Here is a 27,027-nt window from a genome sequence, read left to right on the forward strand (position 1 = left end):
CCTACCCTTTATTCTTAAACTGTGGCCCCTTGTTCTGGACTCCCCCAACATTGGGAACATGTTTCCTGCCTCTAATGTGTCCAATCCCCTAATTATCTTATATGTTTCAATAAGATCCCCCCTCATCCTTCTAAATTCCAGTGTATACAAGCCCAATCGCTCCAGCCTTTCAACATACGACAGTCCCGCCATTCCGGGAATTAACCTAGTGAACCTACGCTGCACGCCCTCCATAGCAAGAATATCCTTCCTCAAATTTGGAGACCAAAACTGCACACAGTACTCCAGGTGCGGTCTCACCAGGGCCCGGTACAACTGTAGAAGGACCTCTTTGCTCCTATACTCAACTCCTCTTGTTATGAAGGCCAACATTCCATTGGCTTTCTTCACTGCCTGCTGTACCTGCATGCTTCCTTTCATTGACTGATGCACTAGGACACCCAGATCTCGTTGAACTCCCCCTCCTCCTAACTTGACACCATTCAGATAATAATCTGCCTTTCTATTCTTACTTCCAAAGTGAATAACCTCACACTTATCTACATTAAACTGCATCTGCCATGTATCCGCCCACTCACACAACCTGTCCAAGTCACCCTGCAGCCTTATTGCATCTTCCTCACAATTCACACTACCCCCCAGCTTAGTATCATCTGCAAATTTGCTAATGGTACTTTTAATCCCTTCATCTAAGTCATTAATGTATATCGTAAATAGCTGGGGTCCCAGCACCGAACCTTGCGGTACCCCACTGGTCACTGCCTGCCATTCCGAAAGTGACCCATTTATCCCCACTCTTTGCTTTCTGTCTGTCAACCAATTTTCTATCCATGTCAGTACCCTACCCCCAATACCATGTGCTCTAATTTTGCCCACTAATCTCCTATGTGGGACCTTGTCGAAGGCTTTCTGAAAGTCGAGGTACACCACATCCACTGACTCCCCTGTCAATTTTCCTAGTTACATCCTCAAAAAATTCCAGTAGATTTGTCAAGCATGATTTCCCCTTCGTAAATCCATGCTGACTCGGAACGATCCTGTTACTGCTATCCAAATGCTCAGCAATTTCGTCTTTTATAATTGACTCCAGCATCTTCCCCACCACTGATGTCAGACTAACTGGTCTATAATTACCCGTTTTCTCTCCCTCCTTTCTTAAAAAGTGGGATAACATTTGCTATCCTCCAATCCACAGGAACTGATCCTGAATCTATAGAACATTGAAAAATGATCTCCAATGCTTCCACTATTTCTAGAGCCACCTCCTTAAGTACCCTGGGATGCAGACCACCAGGCCCTGGGGATTTATCAGCCTTCAGTCCCATCAGTCTACCCAAAACCATTTCCTGCCTAATGTGGATTTCCTTCAGTTCCTCCATCACCCTAGGTTCTCCAGCCCCTAGAACATTTGGGAGATTGTGTGTATCTTCCTCAGTAAAGACAGATCCAAAGTAACGGTTTAACTCATCTGCCATTTCTTTGTTCCCCATAATAAATTCCCCTGCTTCTGTCTTCAAGGGACCCACATTTGCCTTGACTATTTTTTTCCTCTTCACGTACCTAAAAAAACTTTTGCTATCCTCCTTTATATTATTGGCCAGTTTACCCTCGTACCTCATCTTTTCTCCCCGTATTGCCTTTTTAGTTAACTTTTGTTGCTCTTTAAAAGAGTCCCAATCCTCTGTCTTCCCACTCTTCTTTGCTATGTTATACTTCCTCTCCTTAATTTTTATGCTGTCCTTGACTTCCCTCGTCAGCCACAGGTGTCTCTTACTCCCCTTAGAGTCTTTCCGCCTCTTTGGGATAAATTGATCCTGCAACCTCTGCATTATTCCCAGGAATACCTGCCATTGCTGTTCTACCGTCTTCCCTGCTAGGGCCTCCTTCCAGTCAATTTTGGCCAGCTCATGCCTCTGTAATCCCCTTTGCTATACTGTAATCCGATTTTCCCTTCTGCCTTTCCATTTGCAGAGTAAAACTTATCATGTTGTGATCACTGCCTCCTAATGGCTCTTTTACCTCTAGTCCCCTTATCAGATCAGGATCATTACACAACACTAAATCCAGAATTGCCTTCTCCGTGGTAGGCTCCAGTACAAGCTGTTCTAAGAATCCATCTCGAAGGCACTCTACAAACTCTCTTTCTTGGGGTCCATTTCCAACCTGATTTTCCCAGTCTACCTGCATGTTGAAATCTCCCATAACCACCGTAGCATTACATTTGTGGCACGCCAATTTTATCTCCTGATTCAACTTGCACCCTATGTCGAGGCTACTGTTTGGGGGCCTATAGATAACTCCCATTAGGGTCTTTTTACCCTTACAATTCCTCATTTACATTCCTTATTATCTGGGATGAATATACAATGGTTCAGAAAGCAGCTATTGAAGCATTAAATCAAATAAAACTACAGCATTTTTATTTCTTCAGTCCTTCAGCCCAAAATGTCTGTGCTGAACATGATGCCAATACCAACTCTTACCTCCCTACACATTATATCCCTCCATTCCAACATGCATGCATGTGCCTGTCCAAAAGTCTCCTAAATGGTAAATGTTACTTCAGTGCTTGCTGGAGATTTGTCAAATGTTACTCATAGTTCCATTGGGTAATGAAGCAAATTGAAGCCTGTATTAAAGCATCATATATTGGAAAATATTAAATGATTATACTTGAACCAATATGTGACCATATTTGACCATCATAAGTTTTTTCAAATTTACTCAAATTAGCAATCTTTCCATTTCCTCTGTGGATGCTGCCTGACCCCAGTTCCTTCAGTTTTTTTTACAAATTCAGTACAGACAGCACATAGTCAGGATCAAACCTGGGTCTGGCACCATAAGGCAGCAACTCTACCGCTGTGCCACCATGCTACCCATATTCAGTGACATGTGGATATTCATGAGAACCCTGCACAATTCCCAATATACCCCATTTAAAAACAAAAGACTTTGCTTTATTTGTTTATACCCCAAAATGGATGAACTCCTTCATTCTATCTGTTGCATTTGCTCACTCAATTTTTTTCCAATATATTTTTAGAGATACAGCATGAAAACAGGCCCTTTGACCCATTAAGTCCACAGGGTCCATTGATCACCTGTTCACACTAGTCCAATCCCCACACATTAGGGGCAATTTTGCAGATGCCAATTAACCTACAAATTCTCATGTCTTTGGAATATGGGGGGAAGCCGGGGCACCAGGAGGAAACTCGCATGGTCAGGGTAAATTTGCAAGACAGCGCCTGAAGTCAGGGTTGAACCTTGGTTTCTGGTTGCTGTTGAGGAGCAGCTCTGCCAGCTACTGTTTAAAAAGGGACAAGATTGAGGAATTTTAGAATTGTATTGCACGAAACATTAATTGTCAAGAATAATTTATTCTTACCATATTCTCATAAACTACATTCAGGGCAATTATAGTGGGCAATTAATTAACCCCCCCTCCCAAATGTCCTTAGGATGTGGGGAGGAAACCAACCCAGACGTAGGCAGAAACTAGAAAAATCTTGCTGGGGTCACAATTGACCCTGCCTTACTAGAGCTGTGAGTGTGTAAGATAGTTTAGCTGGATTGAGCTGCTGCAGCAGTTATCGTTCCCCGGTTACCTTGTTCATTTTTGGTGATGTGAACATCCTCGGCAAGGCCGGCATTTATTGTCCATCTCTACTTGCCCTTTAAAGTGATGGTGAACTGTTCCTCCTGGTGAAAGTGCTTCCACCGTGAAGTCTAACCGTCTACCTTCAAAACCCAGTGATGTTGGATTGGTGTTATGATTCCAAATTGAAATTATCTGCAGCTTGATGCCAATTTCATCTCACTAATTAAAGTTTCATCTAGTTTTGCATCAATATCAACAGACTTGGCTATGTGGCATTTGGACCTTGTTAGGCACATGGTAGATATGTCCCACAGAGCTCATCTCCAAGTATCTTGATTCCATCCCCCATCCAGTCTCTTCAGATCTACATCTAAGACACCTTACACACCCACAGGAGAGGTTTAGACGGAGGGTTGCTGGGCCTGCAGGAGAGGTTTGGACCCAACGGGGTTTGCCAGGCCCGCAGGAGAGGTTTGGACCCAACGGGTCCACGCCCGTCTAGTTAACATTACCACTAACTTCCACCCACTTCTAACACCCAGTCCCCAGGTGCATTCCCCTGTAACCACTGGAGACATGAGACCTGTCACTACATGTCCTTCCTCACATCCATCCAGGGACCCCAGCATCCCTTCTACGTGAGAATAGAATTTGAGTGTACCTCCTTCAACCTTGTCTTCTGTATTTGGTGCTCCTGATGTGGCCTCCTTTACATCAGCGAGACCAAGCAGAAACTAAGTTACCATTTTGCCAAATACTTGGTCTGTCGAGGTCTTCTAGATCACCTGACTGCTAACGATATTAACTCCCCTTCCCATTCCAAAGCTGACCTTTCTATCTTCGGCCTACCAGAGTGAGGCTACACCCAAACTAGAGGAACAGCACCTCAGATTCCATGGCTAGCCAACCTTATGCATTTTCAATTCTTCAATTATAGATAACTAATCAAAATAACCCCCAACCCCTTCTACCTTTATCTCTTCCTCTGACTTCCCATTTCATGCCACTTCTCTCCTAATCTCGCAGCCTTTTGTCATTTTCCATCTCTGGCTTTTGTCTATCCATCTATCAAACCCCCCACAGCTGGATCCACCCATCACTTGCTAGGCTTTTTCCTACACCCACCTCTACCCCAGCTTTCTCCCTCCTTCTACAATCAGTTTGAAGAAGGGTCCCGATACAGTGTTGCTTCTCCATGTTCTCCAGAGATGCTTGACTCACCAAGTTATTCTAGCAGCACTTTGGGAGTTTTTGTTTAATTGTAAATGGCTGCATCTAAGCATTTATCAATGCTTTTATCCCACTACTCTCAGCTTGATTAACATGAGATGGGCTTGTTCATTTTTTTTTCTTCTGTCGATTAACCAACTCGCACTACACCACCTCCTCCACAGCCCAAATTTTATATTGCCAGAACAACAATCTTGTTGCCAACTGGAGCAAGACCAAGAAGCTGATTGTTGAATTCAGGAAGGGCAAGCTGGGGATAGGTAAACCTGTCTTTGTCGATGGATTGGCAGTGGAAAGAGTCAGCAGCTTCAAGTTCCTGGCCATGCACATCTCTCGCTCAGCATATTGATGTAACAAAGGAGTAGCATTAATTCCAAAAAAATTGAGGAGATTCGGTATGTCACTGCATACATCACAACCATTATACTCTTAAACACTGCACCAAAAAACTGCCACCTCAACGATTCTGATCTTCTATTGGTGTGTCTTTTTGGTTGCACTACAAAGCCCCATTTTAGTGCTATTATGGTTACATAGTATTGCTGTTATTATTTTTATTGTATTATTGTTTTTTTATTGCATTAATGGGCTGCAAGCTGCAGCAAGTAAAAATTTAATTCTTCAGTTGTCGGTGCATGTGACAATTATACGCACTCAACTTTTTTCACCTTCCTGTGCATGTCTACGAAGATCTGTCTTGGCCCCAGCACATTGATGCAATCACAAAGAAAGCTAATCCATGCCTCCACTGGTGCATGTGACAATTATACGCACTCAACTTTTTTCACCTTTCTGTGCATGTCTACGAAGATCTGTCCTGGCCCCAGCACATTGATGCAATCACAAAGAAAGCTAATCCATGCCTCCACTGAGACGATCGAGGGGATTCAGAGTTTGGTACAGTGGAGATCACTGCATCACGGCCTGGTACGCCCAGGAATGAAGACGCTGCAGAGGGTAGTGAACGTTGCCCAGTCCATGGCGTGTCTTGACCTCCCCACTGTAAAAGGGGTCTACGGTAAGTGCTGCCACAGAAAGCCAACTTCTATCATCAAAGACCCACAGCTGCCTGACCACATTCTCATCCTGCTGCTACCAACAGGAAGAAGGTACAGTAATCTGAGAATAGTTACCTCCATGTTCAAGAACAGCTTCTTCCCAGCACCCATAGGGCTTTTGTACCACAGTGCACACTAACCACACCTTCACCTCAGCAAGTATCAGCTATGGACTTCAATAGACACAAAGTAACTCAGCGGGTCAGGCAGTATCGCTGGCGAGAAACATCACCTATCCATGTTCTCCAGCGATGCTGCCTGACCTGTTGAGTTACTCCAGCACTTTGTGTCCAGCTTTGGTATAAACCAACATATGCAGTTCTCTCTTTCTAAACTATGGAATTTATTTTTTTTGGGTGCATTAGGTACTTTGATTTGTACTATGACCAAGTATTTGTGATAACTTATTGTATTGCTTCACAAAATGCTGGAGTAACTCAGTTGATCATTGGATATTTATTTGTTGAGAGCTGCAGCAAGTAAGAATTTCATTATTCATTCCCTGTACCTATGACATTTAATATATATGGAATTTTATTTATAAACTTAGAATTGTTAGACTGATTCGGAAATCTGACTTGCAAAAATAATAGTATAACTATTTACCCATCGAAAGAGTTGCAAACACTAAATGATTAACCTACACCATAATAAATATATTTTTAATTTTCTTTTAATAGCTTCATTAATCAGGGTTCTCACATATGCTAATTGACATTAGAATCCTGCCCCAAATTCAAACGGACATAAATTGCTTTTGAACACGGTGGGATACATCAATTATGGTTGTAATTCATAATTTCATAATTCATAATTTCCAAAGGACAGCGCCAAGCTGCAAGCTAAAATTTGAATTATACAATTGGTGCTGGGAGCGTGGACGTATTCTCTTAATTGCAATCTCATCTCATCCACAAGTTTTCGTCCCTGCCAGGATTTGAATATAACTCGGCTTGGATACGCTGGAACTAAATCGCAGTCGATGGTTCGGACGATCTGCCGTGTCGGATCATTCAAGCAAAGCTCATAATTCATAGGTCACCGCACCATTAGCTTTGAACAATCGCAATGGGAAATGGACTTGTTTCGGGTGAAGCTTTTGAAAAGGAGACAGTGCATTGACTTGGTCTGACTGTACTGGGGTTGCCTTTGTTTTGCAGAGCGATGTTCAGAATGAGAGCTTCCAAAATGTTAGTTTCTCTGTAATTGGAATGGTCGGTTTGCAAAGCCTTGGTGAAAATGTCAAGTGGGGAGGGGAGGAATGGGAGGGGCAGAGACAGGGGACGGTCAGAAGCAGCAGCGAGAGGGAGGTATGTGATGAAGGTGGGGAGGGGAGAATCAGAGGAGAGGGCGGGTCGTGGGGGTGGAGAAGTCGCTCGCCTCCTCCAATAGAGCTGGGCAGGCTGTGTGTGTGTGTGTGTGTGTGTGACACCCAGCGGGTTTGGTCAGAAAGCAGCCACAACACACTCCTGATAAAGGTTGACTCGGGGTAGGAGACGATTTGTACCCAAAGCCGAGGGCGCCCTTTCCCCTGGCCATGAGTCTTTGAGCAGGGAAGGGGGTTTAGCTGCAGTTGAGGCGGTTCATTAACAACATCACATCACCCGGGCTGGGACTTTGATGCAGATTGCACCGCGGGCGCTGCTGTGTGAGACGATGCTGTGGTGCGCGGTGTTAGCTGCCAGCTGGCTGCTGGTAGACTGCAGGTTGACCAGGCGCTCCCCCAGGTGCGAGCAGACGTGTGACCTGTCCCGCTGCCCGGTGCAGCCGGCCGACTGCTGGGCCGGGCAGGTACAGGACGCCTGCGGCTGCTGCCCACTCTGCGCCGCCGGAGAGGGCGATTCGTGCGGCGGCAGAGCGGACGCCAGCGCCTGCGGCGAGGAGCTCAAGTGCTCGGTGCCTCCGGCCTCCTACCCGGCCAAGAGGAGAATCAAGGGCGTCTGCGTGTGTGCCAACCCCGAGCCGGTGTGTGGCAGCGACGGCACCACCTACCGCAACGTGTGCCAGCTGAAGGCGGTGAGCCGCCGGGCTCAGAGCCTCAACCAGCCTCCAGTCATCCTCATCCAGAGGGGAGCCTGTGGTCTAGGTAAGCGGTGGTGGGCGAGGAACCGGGCACCTTTACACTTAAAGCTATGCACAATAATGATGTGTGGCTGCATGCCTTTCTATCTAACCCTGCACTCCAGAGATGCTGCCTGACCCGCTGAGTTACTCCAGCATTTTGTTTCTATCCTCGATATAAACCAGCATCTGCAGTTCCTTCCTACACTATATCTGTCCGCAGTTGTGTTTTAAAAGGGAATGCATAAACCCAGTTATTACTCGCTACGCAGAGGTTATTATGGTCCAGTCACGAATGGCGAAAGCACATGGATAGGAAAAGGGACCATACTTTGACCGATGTCCTGTTATTCCACACGCATCAATCATTTCGTTACATTGACTTGGGTCTGGATGTGGGTATTGCAGCTTCTTGTGTTAGTGTTGTTTCTTAGAGCATCAAATCCCAGTGTGGTTGAAGTACCTGGCTGTTTGCCAGTAGACTACTGTTAAGTGGAAAATAAAGTAAATCGCACTGAACTGAAATCTCTGGTCTGTGGAGGAGCTTGGATGATCTTCAATTACCGGCAAGATGTTTTTGTCTCATTTCAGTGTCAACAACTGGGGGATGTGTATTGTAGGAATTAAACAAACTTAATTCCCAACGTGGTTCCAGTAAATTAACCATTTACTCCCCAAATCTCAAGACTTTTTATGGTGCGTAAATGTAGAATGTGCATTGGGAGCCACTACAAAGAAATACACCATGAAACTCTTTGCTTACAGATGGGCGCATGGTCAGTTTTTGTCATATATATATATATATATATATATATCTGTGTCTCAATTTTCATTTCATTCATTTAGTTTAGTTTAGAGATACTGATTGAAAACAGGCCCATTAGACACAAAATGTTGGAGTAATTCAGCGGGACAGGCAGCATCTCTGGAGAGAAGGAATGGGCGACGTTTCGGGTCGAGATCCTTCTTCAGTCTGAAAAACGTTACCCATTCCTTCTCTCCAGAGATGCTGCCTGTCCCGTTGAGTTACTCCAGCATTTTGTGACGACGTTCGATTTAAATCAGCATCGGCAGTTCTTTCCCACACCTTTCGACCACTGATTTTATGCTGACCATCCCGCTCATCCCCGTTCATCCTTCGAAGTCATTTCACTTAATCATGCATTCCTCACGCATCACAGCTAATTAATTTACCGATGCCAATTAACCTAGAAACCTGCACATCTTTGGGACTTGTGAGGATACCAATTGATGTTTTAATCAATTAAATGCAATTCTGCTGCATCTAAACATGAAACTATCTAGAAATGTTTCATTTCTTGTTGAAATATGATCTAAATAAAATAAAATCAACACAACAATTCAGTATTTACCAGTAAGGAAACCAGTAGGAATTGAAATGGCTGATCAACGTGAGGCAAACAATGAGTAGCTCTGGATAGTAAGCACGTAAGGGTCAATGCCAAATATTGATCACCTATTAGCACCAGTTCTACTTCATTCCACTTTCTCATCCACTGCACACGAGGGACAACTTTCAGAGGCCATTTAACCTATAAAGCTGCATGTCTTTGTGATGTTGGAGGACATTGGAGCACCTGGAGGAACCCCATGTGGTCACGGAGAACATGCAAACTTCACACAGGCAGCATCTGAAGCCAGGATCGAAACTGGGTCTCTGGTGCTGTAAGGTGGCAGCTCTACCAACAGTTTTGATAGATTTAAGAAAGCATCCCTGCTCTTTTCCACCCGATTAATCCCTGAATGGTGAAGGTAAATAAATATCAAATATGATGGAATCACAATTGTATGTAGAGAGACCAAATTTAATGAAGTATAAATAATATGGTAGGAAATGTCAAGTAGGTGAATTTAGCTGAAAGCACCAATTCAGCTGTGGCGTGATATTTTTATGGTCTGAAGATGTGAACAGATACCTTGAACTATTTGACTATCTTGCCATATTTTTGACTTTCTCAACATATTTTTAATTTAGCTTTTGCAGATTGTAAGTAAAAATATCACGTCCATTTGTCTGTTCAGTTTTAATGGATTATTAAGCAATTGTGGGGAAACTCGGTGTCGATAAAATGTAAATACTATATAGGCAAGCTGTGTTTGTGGCAGAAGGTTTTTGGCAACCATTTCTATACCATTTTGTGATTATCATCAAATTGGATTGAAGCACATGTTCTAACCGGATAGTTAGACATTTCTTGTATTGACAAGCGGGCATTTTATTTGCATGTTTTGATCATAATCCTAAACTGGATACTTCACCTCCTGACCTTGAAGGTTTCTTCATTCTCAGTGATATCTGTTTATATTCACCATTTTAAAAAGTAGGATGCCTAATGAATCAACTAGTTCATTCGTAGATATTTAGCAATAAGATGATGATTTTTGTCAAATGCCCTCGTGACCCAACAGGTAGATAAATTACCTGGGATATATGCCAACTGTGGATGATAGCCATATTTTCATAATATGCCAGAGAAACATTATTACATGTCCTTGACACATCTCATCATCATTTCACACTATCTTATAGACAATAGGTGCAGGAGGAGGCCATTCGGCCCTTCGAGCCAGCACCGCCATTCAATGTGATCATGGCTGATCATTCTCAATCAGTACCCCGTTCCTGCCTTCTCCCCATACCCCCTGACATCTTCTCCCCATACCCCCTGACATCTTCTGACATAGAAAGGAGGCATTTGACCCACTGAGTCCATACTGGCTTTTGATGCGATCCTATCAATCTCATTTCCTCCTCTTGTTTTACTGGTAATATATTTTACTTCACATGCCCATCAACATCTTCACAGATTCGCCTATCACTCATTTAAACTTTGGGTAATTTACAGTAGCCAATTGATCTATCAACTAAAACCTCTTTAGGATGTGGCAGGAAACGGGAACATCTGTGGGAAACCCATGTGATTACTTGGGGAATGTGCAAACTCTTTACAGGCAACAGAAGAGGCCAGGATCTCCAAACTAAGAAGGGTTCTGATCAGAAACTCGCATATTCTTTTTCTCCAGAGATATTGCCTGACCCGTTGACTAGCTCCAGCACGTTGTATATACCAGCATTTGCAGTCCCTTTCTGCACATAACATTCTTTAATGAATGACTTTAGATTTTTTATGTCTCTGATGGTCAGTCTTTCAGAACCATCAAAATGTACTTAAATATATATTTTAAAAATCAGTGGCAAAAATAAATTTAAATACACGTTAAAATACTAGTAAATACTTTCATGATTTAAATGAAGTGCACTGACCATGTTTCCTAACCCCCCCCCCCATCCCACACAGAGGGTTGATGACTCAATTAAAATGAAATGGGGATACATTCATATGCCAGCCCCATCTGACAGCCTGACGTAAAGCTGTGAGTCTGATTCAAAGGACATCCTCTCTTCAGCATAACAGCAGTTCACTAATGCTTCAGATGCTCAGCATATGACCTCCAGATGTGTTGACGCACTATCTGTGGTTATCCCTTTGGAACCGCAGATGTTCAGCCAGAGCGATTCAGGGAAAAACGCGTTACAGACAAAGTACAAACACACTTAAGTTCAATGAAACTTCTAATGTTTTTTTTGTTGTAAAAGACAGTGCTAATCATATTTTATAGCAGCTTTTTTTCATGATTAAAGTGTATCATATTCCCAAAATCGACAAATTGTTGAGATGACACATTTTCCAGAGGCATTCCTCAGAAAATCCTGAAATGATTGGGAGCAAAGGATATCTGGTTTAATGTGTCAGTGGCATCTGATAAATTTATCCTGGGATCTCCTCTCTGCACTCTTGTGGAGTAACATCACCAGCTGGATCTTTACAGTATAAACGATGTTATTTCTAACGCAAAGAGGAAATGAGCTGATCCACGTGGATTAGCCATCACTGATATCTCGGATGTATTTGATAAATATTGGAATTATTCTGAGTCCATAACTCGCACTAATACTGAACATGCAATTTACACGTGTGATTTGTCAGTTGTTAAATGACAGAATTTTCTTTAGAGTGATTTAGCTGTATCCTTATTCAAAGTGACTGCAGTTGGATAAGTATTGGTGGAAAATGCTGAGATGGAATCAATCCAAAGAACATTAAAAAAAATGTTTCTGCACTGGCTAACTAGAGGCTTGATGCTATTTTAAAAAGCAACCACGCTTTGCTGGGAAGCAAAAACTAATTGTTGTTAAAATGTTGAAATTCAGCCAAATCTCACCAGTTCTGGGTGTAATAAATCCTCGTAATTGGGCATGTTCTTCATTTTTTTTAGTTGAACAGCAGTTATTTAACCTGAATGTTTTCACTGTTAGCTATTAATAATCACAAAGTCTGGTTTTACAAATTCCTTCATGATTTAAAAAAACCCAGCACTTCAGTAATTTTATGTAGTTTTGAAATAACATCATTTGGGGACTTTGATCTTTAATACTTTGAGATCCTACAGATAGTGCACATTGAAGTAACTGCAAATCAGACACTAAGCACAAGTGAGTGAAATACATTAATTAAAAGTACATGGAGAGTTTTCTATATTAGTTCTGAGTATAATTACTTTAATTGCACAAAAGCAAAAGACTGGATGCAATAAATCTCAAATAGAAATATATATTGGTGAAAATGCCCAGCAGGTTGGGTACCTTCTGTAGAGAGATTTGCTTTTTTGTGGGTGCATGATTCATGAAGAAGCATAATTATGTGCTTATTCAATGTACACTAGTTTGAGTGTAATTCCCTATTTTTCGCACTCATTTTAAACTCTGGGAATATTTGTTTCACTCACTCACTGTTGAAGTTGAACTTTAAAATCCAAGAGGCAGAGGAAGAAGTGAATAGTGTTCCATTCGAAAATCCAAAAGAACAGATTGGAGTTTACAATTAAATGTGGAACATCAGAACCATAAATCTTCCAAAAAGCAATAACCACTGATTTGTTCTCTTGGCAGTTTGTAATAACCATCCTGATGCCTTTAACAGTGCTGGCTATTGATGCTGTCACAGCCCAGCCCAGTGTGAAATGCTTCAACACTTCCCATTTAGACCTTCATCTGTATTACAATTGGTAAAACTTGTGACATCCTGTTTCATCTATTGGTGCTTCTGGTTTGTTGATGGAAACTGCATTTCTATGTGACTTGGGTTTGTAAATGATTCATTCCTCATTGGCCCAGGCTTTGCAGTAATAATGACAGTAAAGGTACTGGTGTTTGGTGCTATCACTTTACATTGACAGAAGCTTAAAGAAATTCTGTGAAACCCCCAAATTTGCTGTCAATAACCCAGTTATTCACAGGATGAGCAGTTTCCTAGTGTTTACAAAGTATTCCTGCTATGAAGATCCTGATAATCTTTTAAGATATTTTTTAATGGACTGTTAAACTGTTCTAACTGGTTGACAAATTATCTGTCCCTAAAAGGGGCAAATTTTAAGAATTCATGTTAAATTGTTCTTGCATAGTTGTAACAAACCACAATGCATTTTGATATTTCATCTCACATTTGTATATTCCAATATTTAGCACATTGTGATTGTGTGCTCTAAGAAGTTTTAGATGTGTTTGGTTTAATGGTTCAACCATTAGTAGCTTTAGTGAATCCAACATCAGGAATTCTAGGAGATGCCTCCTAACTGCAGAAGGTGCCAGCAAAGGCAAAGCCCTTGACAAGGCAACTGCTTGCTGATTCTGGGAAGCTGTGGGGTCCATGACAAGTATCAATGCTTTGCTGCTGACTTTCTGGGCTTTTAAGGTGCTACTTAATGACAGGTATACACCAACATTTCCAAGTTAATACTGCAATCAGGCCAAAATGGATACAAACGATCTCTGAGTATGATTTTGTAGCATGTATAGAGAAAATTCCCTGGTCATTACACACATCTTCAGTAGCTGTCCAGATAGGAAGAAATGTATTGTAAAACAGAAAGCAACAGAATACTTCACATTGTTCAGCACCGTCCTAAAAATAAATTAAATCAGGACATACAAGGTGCTGCAGGTGCTGTTTTACAAACAAAAACAAAGTGCTGGAGTAACTCAACGGGTCAGGCTGGATGTCCAGAGGAGATGGGTAGGTGACGTTTTGGGTTGGGAACCTTCTTCAGGCTGAAAATTAGGATGTCAGCTAATGACATCGTGAAGCTCGCAGTCCCTGGTTAGGGACCAATATCGGGGACTTCAAGCCGCAGGAGTTTCGGCCATCCTGACGTTGGAGCTTTGACCGCCCCCATGTGGGAGCTTGATCACCAGCTGTGGATGGTTCGACCCCCCCCCCCCCCCCGAACATGGGAGGAAAGAAGATAAGACTTTATTGCCTTCCAACACAGTGGGGAATGTGGAGGAGCTGCTGTGGTGGATGTTTATCAAATTTTTATGTTGTTGTGTGTCTTGTTGCTTTTTTGGTAGGACTGGATGGCAAACCAAATTCCTCGTATGTTGCTAAACATATTTGGCCAATAAATTACGATTATGATTAACGAGATTTTGCAAAAAAATTGCACAAGGACGCAATTAAAGCGCTGTCGATTCCAGAGAATCCGATAGTTTTACGACAAACTGGTTCAAATGTTATTACTCCTGCCCCTATTCTAATTTTCAAAAACTCTCTCTGAATGAAAGCTGACTGCTTACTTTGCCGTGTTGGATTACTGTCTCGTTTCGACCATAAAAGAGGAGTCTCCGGTAGAAATGTTGAGCAATCTTGGCAGCAAGAATGAAGGATTAGTTTGGGACACGTGATCAAAGGTGCCAGCAGCCAGACATCTTGTATTGCTTTTTAATCATGTGAGAGTGGAACATTTTTATGACTTGAGCCTTCAGCTGTTCCTTGTTAGGTAATAAGAACATTGGATTAAGATAATGCCTTCAATAGAAATTGAAGAATGTGAGAATTTGCTAGAATTTCATGGCATTAATATTGAATCCAGTTGCTAAATAATGAAAAATTAGATAAAATCAAAATGGAAAAGCAAAGATCAAATTTAGCATATGTGCAGAGGGGTATTTTAGTTTTGTATTCATCGAGATGGAAGTGTCTAGCTACAAGGAGAGGTTGAAAAAAGTAGGATTGCTTTCTCTGGAGTGCCAAAGACAGCGGGAGACGTGATACGGTACGATAGAATTTTATTTATCCCAGGAGGGAAATTGATCTGCCAACAGTCATAAAACACAAGATACATGAAACAAGTAGTGCATAAAATTAGGAGAGGCGTAGAAAGGGTAGATTTTTTACAGGTGGAAATGCAAAAAATGAGAGGGCATCACTTTAAGGTGAGAAAGGGGAAATATAAAGGAGATAAACTTGGCATTTTCTTGTGCATCGAGTGATAGATGGATGGAACATGCTTGTAGGGGGTTGTGGTGGAAGCAGATACAATAGCAACATTAAAGAGGCGTTGAGACAAACACATGAACAAACAGGGAAATTAGGGATACAGGCCACTGCCATGTACTAGTGAGGGTAGGAAAAGGAGGATAGGACAGATGAATATGTGACTGAAGAGTTGGGACAGGGATTCAGAGCTTTGGACCATTGGGATCTCTTCTGAAACAGATGTTACCTGTGCATGAAGGCTGTTGTACTTGAACAGGAGGGTGAATCAATATCATGGCAGGCATGGTTTCTAAGCAGTCGAGAGGCATACGAGAGGCTGGAAGTTGATACTGAAATCAACAGTGCATTCATTGGATAAGATAGGGTGGAATTATGGGAGGAAGTGGGAGGAAAGCTTTTCACAGTACCTCGGTACACATGACAATAAACTAAACTGATCTGAAGTGAGGAAAGGCAATTTGATTAAATTGCATTTAGTTCAATGCAAGAGGCCTGACAGGCAAGAGGAATAAACGCAGGGCTTGGAAAGGTATGTGCAACTGGGACGTTATAACCATTATGGAAACATGGCTAAGGCAGTGACAGGACTGGCAGCTTAACGTTGCATGATACAGGTGCTACAGGCAGGATAGAGATGTAGGAAAGTGGAGAGGGAGTTACATTTTTGAGAAGATGGAAGTAGTTCAAAATGATATTACTGAGGGATTATCCAATAAGGGTTTATGGGTGGAGCTGAGAAATAAGAAGGGGTTGATCAACTTATTGGAGGTGGTAGTATGTGCCCTCAAATAGGGGGTAAGAGGAACAAAAATAACATGGGGATTTGCAGATTGTTGCAAAATTAAGAGGATTGTCATCGTAAGATATTTAACATTTAGACTGGGACTGCCATTGTGCTAAAGTTTTAGATAGAGTGGAATTTGTTGAACGTGTTCAGGAAAGCTTCCTCAGACAATATATATAGAGGCCCGAAATTGGAGAAGAAAGCTAGACCTAATCTTGGGGAATAGCACAAGGATAATCACTGAGTTGTTAGTGGGGGGACACTTTGGGACCAATGAACTTTTAAATTTCAAAATAGTTATGAAAAATAACAGAAGCTAATTATCTAAATTGAGGCAAGGCAAATTCTGATGACATTAAACAGGAGCTCGTAGAAGTTGATTAGAATAGGTTGTTTGCGGGTAAAAGGATGTCAGGCAAGAGGAAAGCTTTTAAAAGTGAGCAGCAACATTTCATGGTCTGCATCTTTTTGGTAGAGTGAAGGACAAGATTGGCGGGATTTGGGACTCCTGCATGACAACAGATATTGAGGCAAGAATAATGAGGGCCCCTAAAAGACAAAAGTGTAGGGTTGCAGGATACGGGCAAGACCCCTAATGAATATTTTGTTTTTGCTATGGAGAAAGACATGATGATAGGATGCTCAGAAACGTTAATGGAGACATCTTGGGATGGTGCACATTACAGTAAAGGTGTTGGACATCTTAAAATCCAAGATAGATAAATCTCTGGGGTCTGTTAAGGTATATTGCCTGCAGGAGGTTAAAAATTGTAGGGGCCCCGGCTGAGATATATGCATCATCGTTAGCTACAGGAAGGAGCTGGAATGTGGCTAACATTGTTTTTATATTTAAGAATGGCTGTAAAAAGAAACCTTAGAACTGTAGACCAGTAAGTCTAATTTACACGGTAGGTTGGTCACTAGGTGGATTCTGAGGGATAAGTTATGAATGCATTTGGAAAGCTGGAATGTTCAGGGATAGTTGGTTTTGTTGTGGGGTTATGATTCCCATGACTAGCGGCATGCCTTAGTGGTTGGTGATGGGGCTCCTTGTAGTTTGCCAATGATTTGGATGTGAATGTACAAGATGTGGTTAAGGTTGCAGATGACACTAAAATAAGTGGTATTGCAGACGGTGAAGATTATCAAGAATTACAGTGGGACCTTGATTAGCGGGATAAGCAGGCCAATGAAATAAGCGTGAGCTGATGCATTGTGGAACGTTAATCTTGGGAGACTTTCACAGTGAACGACAGGATTCTGCAGTTATAGAACTGGGGGACCTAAGAGTACAGGTAGTAGTTCCCTGAAAATAGCATTATGATTGGGATAGACATCATGGGCCAAAGGGCCTGTTCCTATGGCGTACCATTCCATGTTCTTTGTATCTCTCAGCGACTCGGGCACACATTTTATTCAGTAATTTTAGTGCAATATTGAGAGCACACTGCACTGTGGGAAGTGTCAAGTTTTGGATAGGCTTGAGATGCCAAATATCTTGCAATCTCATGGGACTTGAAATTTGATCAGTAGTATAGAACACAGATGGAGTTGGCTCAGGTGTTTGTGCCTGCAATGGCTCTTTGCCATCCTCTTACCCCATTGCGCTGTAAATTTTTGTTACTATTTGCCCATTTCTTTTTTAAAGTAACTTAGCCATCTGTTTCTTAAACCCATTTTAAGTCTGTATATTAGAAATGAGTGTGCCTGGCTGGATTTTTTTCTTCTCTGGCTCTCGACTCTTTGAGTCCCTTGACACTTGGCCTGTTCTGATCTGTGTCATCCAGATGCCAATAGCCCTGGTAGTGAAAGGAGTTCCAAACTCAAGTTTGTTGAACAGCGTGATATTTCCAACTTGGCAGATCACAGCCCTCTGTTTTTAATGTTTTATTCCACAGTTTTTGTTAATCTGCATTTCCAGCATTTCAGATTTTATTTTCCCTCTCCTGTATTAGTGATTTAAGATTTTTTTCATTATTTCCTATTTATACCTATCCCATATATGCCTTTTGTGTTCACCAGCCATTACCACCTTCCATCATCCAGGACTACCACCATGTGTCATCTCATTTCTTCCAGTCTCCACATTGTCATTGATCTTCCATTCCCTTCCATGCCCCCCTTTTCTCTGCATTAAAAACTTGGTTTATTTCAAACTTTTCCATTTCTGATGAATGGTGACCAACCTGAATCATTATGTTGCTGCACAGAAGCTGCTTGACTTGCTGAGTATTTTCAGCATTAAGAGGATGCTGAAAATACTCAGCAAGTCAAGCAGCTTCAGTGCGGCAACATAATGATTTAATGTTGGGTTTTTCCTTGTGTCTTGTGCCCTTCTGTAACTACTCTAAATCTAACTTTAGATGTCATTTTTTGTGCCTTCTGATGTTGTAGTTGTGGGTAGCAAAATGTGTGTGTTTGGGAGTTTCCAACTAGTCAAAAGCTATTCAGAATGGTGGCCCAAAACATGGTTGCTGCCTCACAGCTACAGAAACAGAGTTCAATCCTGATTTCTGGTGCTGTCCGTGTGTCACCCAGAGAGTTGTGAGTTTGTGGAATTCTCTGCCTCAGAAGGCAGTGGAGGCCGATTCACTGGATGCATTCAAAAGAGCGTTGGATAGAGCTGTTACAGCTAGCGGAATCCAGGGATATCGGGAGAAGGCAAGAACGGGGTACTGATTGTGGATGATCAGCCATGATCACATTGAATGGCGGTACTGGCTCAAATGGCTGAATAGCCTACTTCTGCACCTATTGTCTATGTATCTATGTAGTTTGAGCATTCCCCCTGTGACCATTTATTTTATTATCTATCTATTTATTTATTTATTTATTTGTCATTCCACTCCTTACAGATCATGCAACGAATGGGACGAAACAGAGTTCCTCCGGGGGCCATAGTGCAATGCAAATGCAAACCATGTAGACAGGGGATGACAGTGCAGTACAATACGATACAGTACAATACAATTAGACAGTGCAATACAATACATATAGACAGGGCTTACTTTCAATTCTCTGGCTGCCTTCCACATTCCCAAGGTAGGTTAGTTGGGCACTTTCAGTTGCATTAAGTGTTTGGGTCAATGGTAGAATTTGGGGAAGAAGAGAGTGTGAGGAGAATAGATTATGGGGAAAATTAGTGTGAGGCTGTGTAGACTTGATAGGCCCAAATAGATTACTATGTTGTGTGGTATTATGAAAAGTGTATTTATGTTTTGTCCTTGCATATAAATCATTAGAATACAATGGATAGACTCAGAAAATAATCAAAAAGACAGGTGTAATATTTGAAGCATTGGACTACAAAAAGATAGAAGTACTAACAAACCCTTGGGAGACCACATCTGGAATACTATGACATTTTTGGCTGCTGTACCTCAGGAAGAATAGCCTTGGAGAGGAAGCAGCATGGAATTGAATCCGCATTTAAAATATGAGCAGAGACATCATATGATAAAAGGATGATTGATTTGCCATTTTCAATATATTAAGAATGCCTGGTGGTGTGGAGAACAGTTAATTCTAATGACTGGGGACTTGAGAGGCCGGGTCTTGGTCTGAAAATTAGATCTAAACCTTCCATGTAAGAAGAGAGAACATTTCCACAAAGAAGTTTGTAATTAATTGGAATTCTCTTCTGCAAATAAATGTTGATAGGTCAGCTGTTTATTTTGAATACTTCGATAAACTCACAGGACATGTGGAAAAAGGTAGATATACAAAATTAGTTTGCTGGTCAGCCATGATTACAGTCAAAAGAAGGACTGTCTCAAGGTTCTACTGCTGCTCCCAATGTTTGCAGTATTTTCAGACAATATCTTCAGAGCAATTAAATAAAATAATTTGGCATTAGATTTATTTCTAATAAATACTGTGTTTTTGAGTCTGTGAGTTTACTAAGTATAGAAACAAGGAACTGCAGATCCTGGTTTACAAAATAAGACAGAGTGCTGGTAGTTCTGCCAGTCAGCCAACATCTCAGGAGAACATGGATAGGCGACCTTTCGGGTCGGGCCTCTTCTTCAGACTGATTCTGAAGAAGGATCCCGATCTGAAACGTCGTCTATCCATGTTCTCCTGAGATGGTGTTTCACTTTCTGAGCTATTCCAGCACTCTGTCTTTTTTTTACTAAGTATGTTTGCTCACGTTAGATTCCAGCAACTTTATCACCAAAAACTGTGCTGCCGTACCATCTTTTGAAGTTATTAAAGAGAAAAATTGTCATACAGCATAGCTAACCTGAAGAAAAATACTTAAACAGCTGGTTAATTCATTTATATTTTTTGTCCACAGGTCAGGATGACCCGAACAGCATGCGACACAAATACAATTTTATTGCAGATGTGGTGGATAAAATAGCTCCTGCTGTGGTTCATATTGAACTTTTTCGTAGGTATGCAAAGCCCTTCAAGTCTTTCAATTAATTTCTCTGTAATTCGCATGTTATTAGCACTTCTGCAGACATGTAGCCACTTGAAAAGGGCACACTGTCATTGATTGAAAAATCTCCTGAAGTTAAATAAACATCAGCCATCTGTGGAGATACAGGAAGAAACATGAAAATCTTCTCAGAATATGCTTGCTTATTAAGGCATGGTGTCTGCAGGTTGGGTAAATTAAATGCTAAAATATGCCGATTGAAGTGGGAAAAGGATATCTTCTGGATACAAAAGATTTAACGACCCATTCTCTCTCAGATTACTGTAAAATTACACATGAGATGTTGACATTGTTTGATTTCTATATTTGCCAGTATGTGAAAGGTAAGTCTGTAAGTGGAGCAACAATTCCACCTTCTGCTCAGGCATTGAACTTTCTAACTGGAGGTCTGCATCAGTTAGGTTCAGGAAGTTCAAAGTCTCGGTAATAGGTTGCATTCCTAGTATTATTTGCAAATTCAATTATCAATTGAACAATTTCAAAACATTGGTTACTTACAGGGGCAACAAGAAAAGTTTAAAAAAATGTAGCAATATGAGATGAAGCCGATTATAACCAATCACAAAATTTCAATGCTTTTGTAAATAATTTTACAAGGTATCAACCTACCAAGCCTTTTTGAGGAGCCTGCAGCTGGTTCCTATATATCTGCAACATATATCTTTAGTGTGCTGGAAAAAAAATTGCTGAAGATGAATGCAGATTTAGTTGGAAGGTGAGTGGGTCAGGAGAAATGGAGTGGGCATGAGTGGGTTGTCTCGGCTCAGTTTTGGGTCAATGTAGATTTATAACTGATAAATATATCTGACTGCAACATTTTCAAAGGCCAATGTCGAATTACTTAGCACACTCAATACAATAAGTAGAAGTAAAGTCATTTACTTGGAATCTAGTTTTATTAGTTCTGCTTAGTTTAGAGATACAGTTTGTAAACGGGCCCTTTGGCCCGCCGAGACCATGCTGACCATGATCACCGATCCACTAGTTCTATCCCAGACACTAGCGACAATTTACTGAGGTCAATTCACCTACAAACTTGCAGGTCTTTTGAATGTGGGAGAAAACAAGAGCACGCGGTCACAGGGAGAACGTATAACTTCCGCAGAGACAGCACCCGTAGTCAGGATCAAAGCAGTGTCTCTGGCACTGTAAGGCAGCAATTCTACCACTGCGCCACTGTTGTGCCCTTGAATATCTTTAGACTGCTGGATTATCAATAGACAATAGACAATAGATAATAGGTGCAGGAGTAGGCCATTCAGCCCTTCGAGCCAGCACCGCCATTCAATGCGATCATGGCTGATCACTCTCAATCAGTACCCCGTTCCTGCCTTCTCCCCATACCCCCTCACTCCGCTATCCTTAAGAGCTCTATCCAGCTCTCTCTTGAAAGCATCCAACGAACTGGCCTCCACTGCCTTCTGAGGCAGAGAATTCCACACCTTCACCACGCTCTGACTCTCGGAACTCTCTGTTCCGGTTGCTTTTCAAACCAACTTATTATTTTCTCATTTCACTTCTTCCCTTCCCCTTCTTTCAAATGAAATGGATGTTGTTATCCGATAGTTGATCCAAGTCTGCTCCACCCAACACCGTTTGATTGGCAGACCCCCTCATGAAGGCAAAGTGTGATCTAATTCACTTGCTGTATTCCCCCCATTCACATTCCTTGCTAATATCGTCCTCTGTCAGAATAAGATTTATCCTTTTCTTCCCCATGGGAAATACATGTCATCACATCGGCTACAATTAAGAAAACAAACCGCTTTCAATCTGTACCTCATTTGTACGTTCTCCCCGTGACCTACGTGGGTTTTCTCCGAGATCTTCGGTTTCCTCCCACACTCCAAAGACGTACAGGTTTGTAGGTTAATTGGCTGGGCAAATGTAAAAATTGTCCCTAGTGGGTGTAGGATAGTGTTAATGTGCGGGGATCGCTGGGCGGCACGGACCCGGTGGGCCAAAGGGCCTGTTTCTGCGCTGTATCTCTAAATCTAAAAAAAATAATTAAAAAAATCTCTGAATTGAATATTCAGTCAAAAACCATCTTGACACTGAAAACTTGAGTTCAACTTGCCTAAGTCATGTGGTTTTTATTTAACATGTAAACTGGATATTCTGTATTTCTGTGAAATCATGCATTCAAAGATATGATTAGGAGCAAGAGTAGCTACAAAGTTCCTCAGGCCTCTTTGGATATTTAATATCATGATTTATCTGATGTAAATCCTGGTTCTCAGTGCCTTTTTTCCACAATGCATTTTATCCCTCTGCTTATCAAGAATATACCCATCTCTGCCATAGAAAATGTCTTAAGACTTTGCTTTCATTGCTGATTGAGGCAGGCAATCCAAAGACACTTGAGAAAATGTCACCACTTCTGTACAATCATTGTGTCAAATTGTGACCTCTATTTCTAGAATCTTCCACCAAAGGAAACATTATCACTACATCCTGTCAGCGCTCATCAGGAGCTTGTATATCTTAATCAATCCCCTTCAATTCTTCTAAATTCTGACCGATGAAGCATACACATCAGATAAAGTAGTTTATATAGGAAACTGCTAATTAAAAGGTAGAAACTTATTTTTTAAATATCAAAAGATAATTACGCTTTATCACCACTTGAAACTCGTTCTGTGCAGACTAAAGATATATGTTGCCGATATCTGGGAACACTCAAGGTATAAAAAGCAAGCAGATGGACACGAAAAGCTGGAGTAACTCAGCAGGACAGGCAGCATCCATCGATAGAAGGAATGGGTGACTGAAGAAGGGTCTTGACCCGAGACGTCACCCATTTCTTCTATCCAGAGATGCTATCTGTCCCGCTGAGTTACTCCAGCATTTTGTGTCTTTCTCCAATGTAAACCAACATTTGCAGTTCCTTCCTACTATAAAAAGCAAGCAATGTGCATGTGAACCTGTATATATCTGTAAGTAAATGATTTATTTATCTATTTATTTAGGGCAGTTTATTCCAACCGTGAATTGTCTGTTGCAAGCGGCTCGGGGTTTATTGTCTCAGAGGATGGATTGATCGTAACAAATGCCCATGTGGTCACCAATAAGCAAAGAGTGAAAATAGAACTGTGGAATGGAGCCACGTACGATGCCAAAATAAAAGACATAGATGAGAAGGCAGATCTTGCTTTAATTAAAATAGAAACTCCGGTAAGTTTTGTGTTCTGGTTACCATACAATGTAATAACACAGGGCGTCGTGAATAACACACCAGTTTCATTTTCACAGATATCCATGGTGATATTTGTCAGTAAGTACAGAAAATGCATAAAAATCACTTAATATGGTAACCATACCTCCACAGTGTGGTAATGAATGATATAAAAATCACATTTTGATTCTTCATAATTCTTCAGTCTGAAGTAGGGTCTCGACCTGAAAGGTCACCCATTCCTTCTCTCCAGAGATGCTGCCTGTCCCGCTGAGTTACTCCAGCATTTTGTGTCTATCTTCAAAATCACATCAGACTGATAACAAAGAACAATTACTAAAAGTAGAGAGACAGGATATTAGTTCTGCTGTTCATAGGAACAAACATATGAATGTACGTTGGACTTCTGAATGTTCTAATATTATTGGAGCTTGTTCATGTGCATGGGAATTTATGATCAGTGAATGACCAGTAATTATTGTTCCCTATTTTTTCATAGATTACATTTTAAAATAAACTAGTTCTCTCAAGATCAAAGTATTAACTAAAATCAAATAAAGGATGAAAAATTCATGCTTTAAACTGCAAAATGCAAGGAATCAAGTACTAAGTCATATGGAACCAAAAATCATACTGTCCTCATGTTCCAGCGGAACTAGGCCATTTGGCCCATCAAGTCTACTCTGCCAATCAATCATGGCTGATCTATCTTTCGCTCTCAACCCCATTCTCCTGCTTTCCCTCCATAATCCCTGACACCCTTCCTAATCAAGAATTTGTCAATTTCCACTTTAAAAATATCCATTATCGGCCTCCACATCCGTCTGTGGCAATGAATTCCACAGATTCACCACCCTCTGAGTTAAGAAATTAAAGTTTTATGATCTTTTAGTCATCCATCAGCCTTACTGTTTGTTTCCTGCTAAGGAGGCAATTTTGTGGAACCAATATATCACTCTCTTTTGGATGTTATTTAATGACCATTCTCCCAAGTGGGACCTGGCCTGGTGCTTTGTTAAATTCATATAGCCTAAATTAAATGTGTTTAATTAAACTTGTTCTAACACCCTTTTAAAAAAATCTTAAAATCTAATTAATCCAACCTGACCTTTTGATAAAACCAAGATGATTTACCTTGATTAATTAGTAGGATTCTAAATGATGATTTTAATACCCTTTTCTGTAATTTTCCACCACTGAGGATATGCTGGCCTGAAATTACCATCCACTCTCTTTTCAACGAGCAGTAATATATTAGAAATCCTCCAGTTTTTTAGTATTAATCCAACCTGGAAGATGGTCAGAGCCTTTCAACCATCTGGGAAACATTTCATCTGAAACTGCTAAGTTATCCCAAGGATGCTAAACCCCTCGTATTTCTTTTCTCGAGGTTCATCCCACTCAACATTTCATTCACCCCCTCCTTCAACATAATATCCGTATCCTTCCTTTATTTTACAAAGATGAAATATCCAGCAATATCAGTACCAAGGTCTTTGGCCTCTACACGCATTACCAATTTGATCCCTAATGCAGCTTCATCTTTCCTTATTTAACTTCTTGCTCTCTATGTATTTGGCAAAAAAATAATAATGTTCACAAAATATATTTGTGTTTTCCTTTGTTTTTACTTGCCGATTCTTTTCATGCTCTCTTTGATTTCCTATTTTCCCTTGATATTTTCAATCCAGCACGTTTCTTTCTCGACTAATGAACCAGTTTGTGCCATAAACGTTCCTTGCTGGGGTTATCCAATTCTGTGTGTTCCTTGGCATTCATGATTTAAGAGTGCCATCTGTTCTGTTAATGGGCATATCATTGCGCTGACCCCTCACTGCCACTTCCTAAAATGCCCCCAGGTGTTCTGACATTGATTTATCCCCTGTGGCTGTTTCCTATCCACTTTTGCCAAGTTAGATCTCGGCTCAGTTGAAATATTTTGACCACAATTTTGGAACTTTTTCCTTGGTCTGGCCTTTTTCGTATCTGGCTCATTTAATGTCCTGACTAAACACGTAATTTCCATTCCTCTCAACCCTGTAACCAAAGATCTTCAACCGTTTTTCTTGCCCTTTTACACTGTATCTGTAACAGCAATGATATCAAATGCTTCTCTGCACTGATGCATAATGGATTATGTTCAGTCAAACGTTTTTTGTAAATTTTCTGGTCTTCCCTTGGCTATTTGTAAAATCTATCATTATTTTGCTTCTGAATGCACATTTGGTTTCCAGCCATCTAGCCAAGAAAATCTACACCCTCCTCAGCAGCACTTGCAAACCATTTCATGACTGTATTAATGCCAGGCCAGATGGAGATGCAAGTCAACTGACTTGGATGAATTCCATCTCCACCAAATCTATCTTATTGACCCAAGAGTCGATGAATCCTCCTTTCAGCTATTCATTAATTGGCACTAAACTCGTATTTGTTTACTATCTGGCACAAGAAATTGGGACTAATATAGAGCCTTTGAAGTCCTGTCTATTCATTTTTTGCAAGCACTGAAGGTCCTTATTTGTTTTCCTTTCTCTGGTATGCCAGACATTGGCTGCCTTCTCTACTTAGTCTAATAGTGATCGTTAGTGATAGTTATATAGAGCAATTACATAAATTAGGAGACACCTGGGTCATGAGTTGCTGGCTAATGTGCATAAGTAATAAGATGTAAAGTTTCTGCTCTGGATGCAATCACTAAGTTATACTCAATATGCTTAACATTTCTTTGTCAAATAGGAAGGAAATGCTAATTCGATGTATATATTCAAATCAGAAAATCTTGTATGGGCCAGTGCAGTGCCATTTGGAAGCCTTCTGGGCCATAACATTTAACTGTTGCCAGTTTTATGAAAGGGGCACTATTTGCCTCAATCAAAAATAGAAATAGCATATAAGATCAGATGATAAACTGTGCACAAATGGCTTTGGACATAACTTGCATGTTGAAGATGCCCAGATACTTTGCCTAATTTGAAAATGAGCAGCAATTTAACCCTTTACCGTTTTATTGAGTTTAGAATATTCTTTTGTTTTTCATTTATTGTTCGTTACACAAAATTCTACATGGCCAAGGTGCACATTGACCCATTGATGACAACATTATGACAGGCAAAAACTTATGCTGGGAAGATAATTATTTGAAGCATGTTGGTTTCTGAGAGTGTATCTTCCCACTTCACAACAATAACAACTGGACCACTTTGACCTGTAGATTTCTCATCATAATGGACACCCGTTTGTTTTTTGAATACAATCTTTGCCAAATTTGAATTTCACGCTGTCAACGCTATAAACCTCCAGCTTCATGTTATTA

General features: G+C 41.0%; 1 protein-coding gene across 1 annotated transcript in view; it reads left to right on the forward strand.

Moving 5' to 3' along the window:
* The first annotated feature begins 7,327 nt into the window (after positions 1 to 7,327).
* Positions 7,328 to 27,027, forward strand: part of htra1b (HtrA serine peptidase 1b) — a 54,138-nt gene continuing 34,438 nt past the window's right edge. Inside the window, exons 1-3 of the mRNA XM_078413555.1 lie at positions 7,328 to 7,978; positions 20,393 to 20,492; positions 23,509 to 23,713. Of these exons, the coding sequence (XP_078269681.1) occupies positions 7,513 to 7,978; positions 20,393 to 20,492; positions 23,509 to 23,713 (771 nt within the window). The 5' untranslated portion in view covers positions 7,328 to 7,512. The remainder of the gene's footprint in view (positions 7,979 to 20,392; positions 20,493 to 23,508; positions 23,714 to 27,027) is intronic.

Source organism: Rhinoraja longicauda, chromosome 16 (assembly GCF_053455715.1).
Source record: "Rhinoraja longicauda isolate Sanriku21f chromosome 16, sRhiLon1.1, whole genome shotgun sequence".
Classification (NCBI taxonomy): Eukaryota; Metazoa; Chordata; class Chondrichthyes; order Rajiformes; family Arhynchobatidae; genus Rhinoraja; species Rhinoraja longicauda.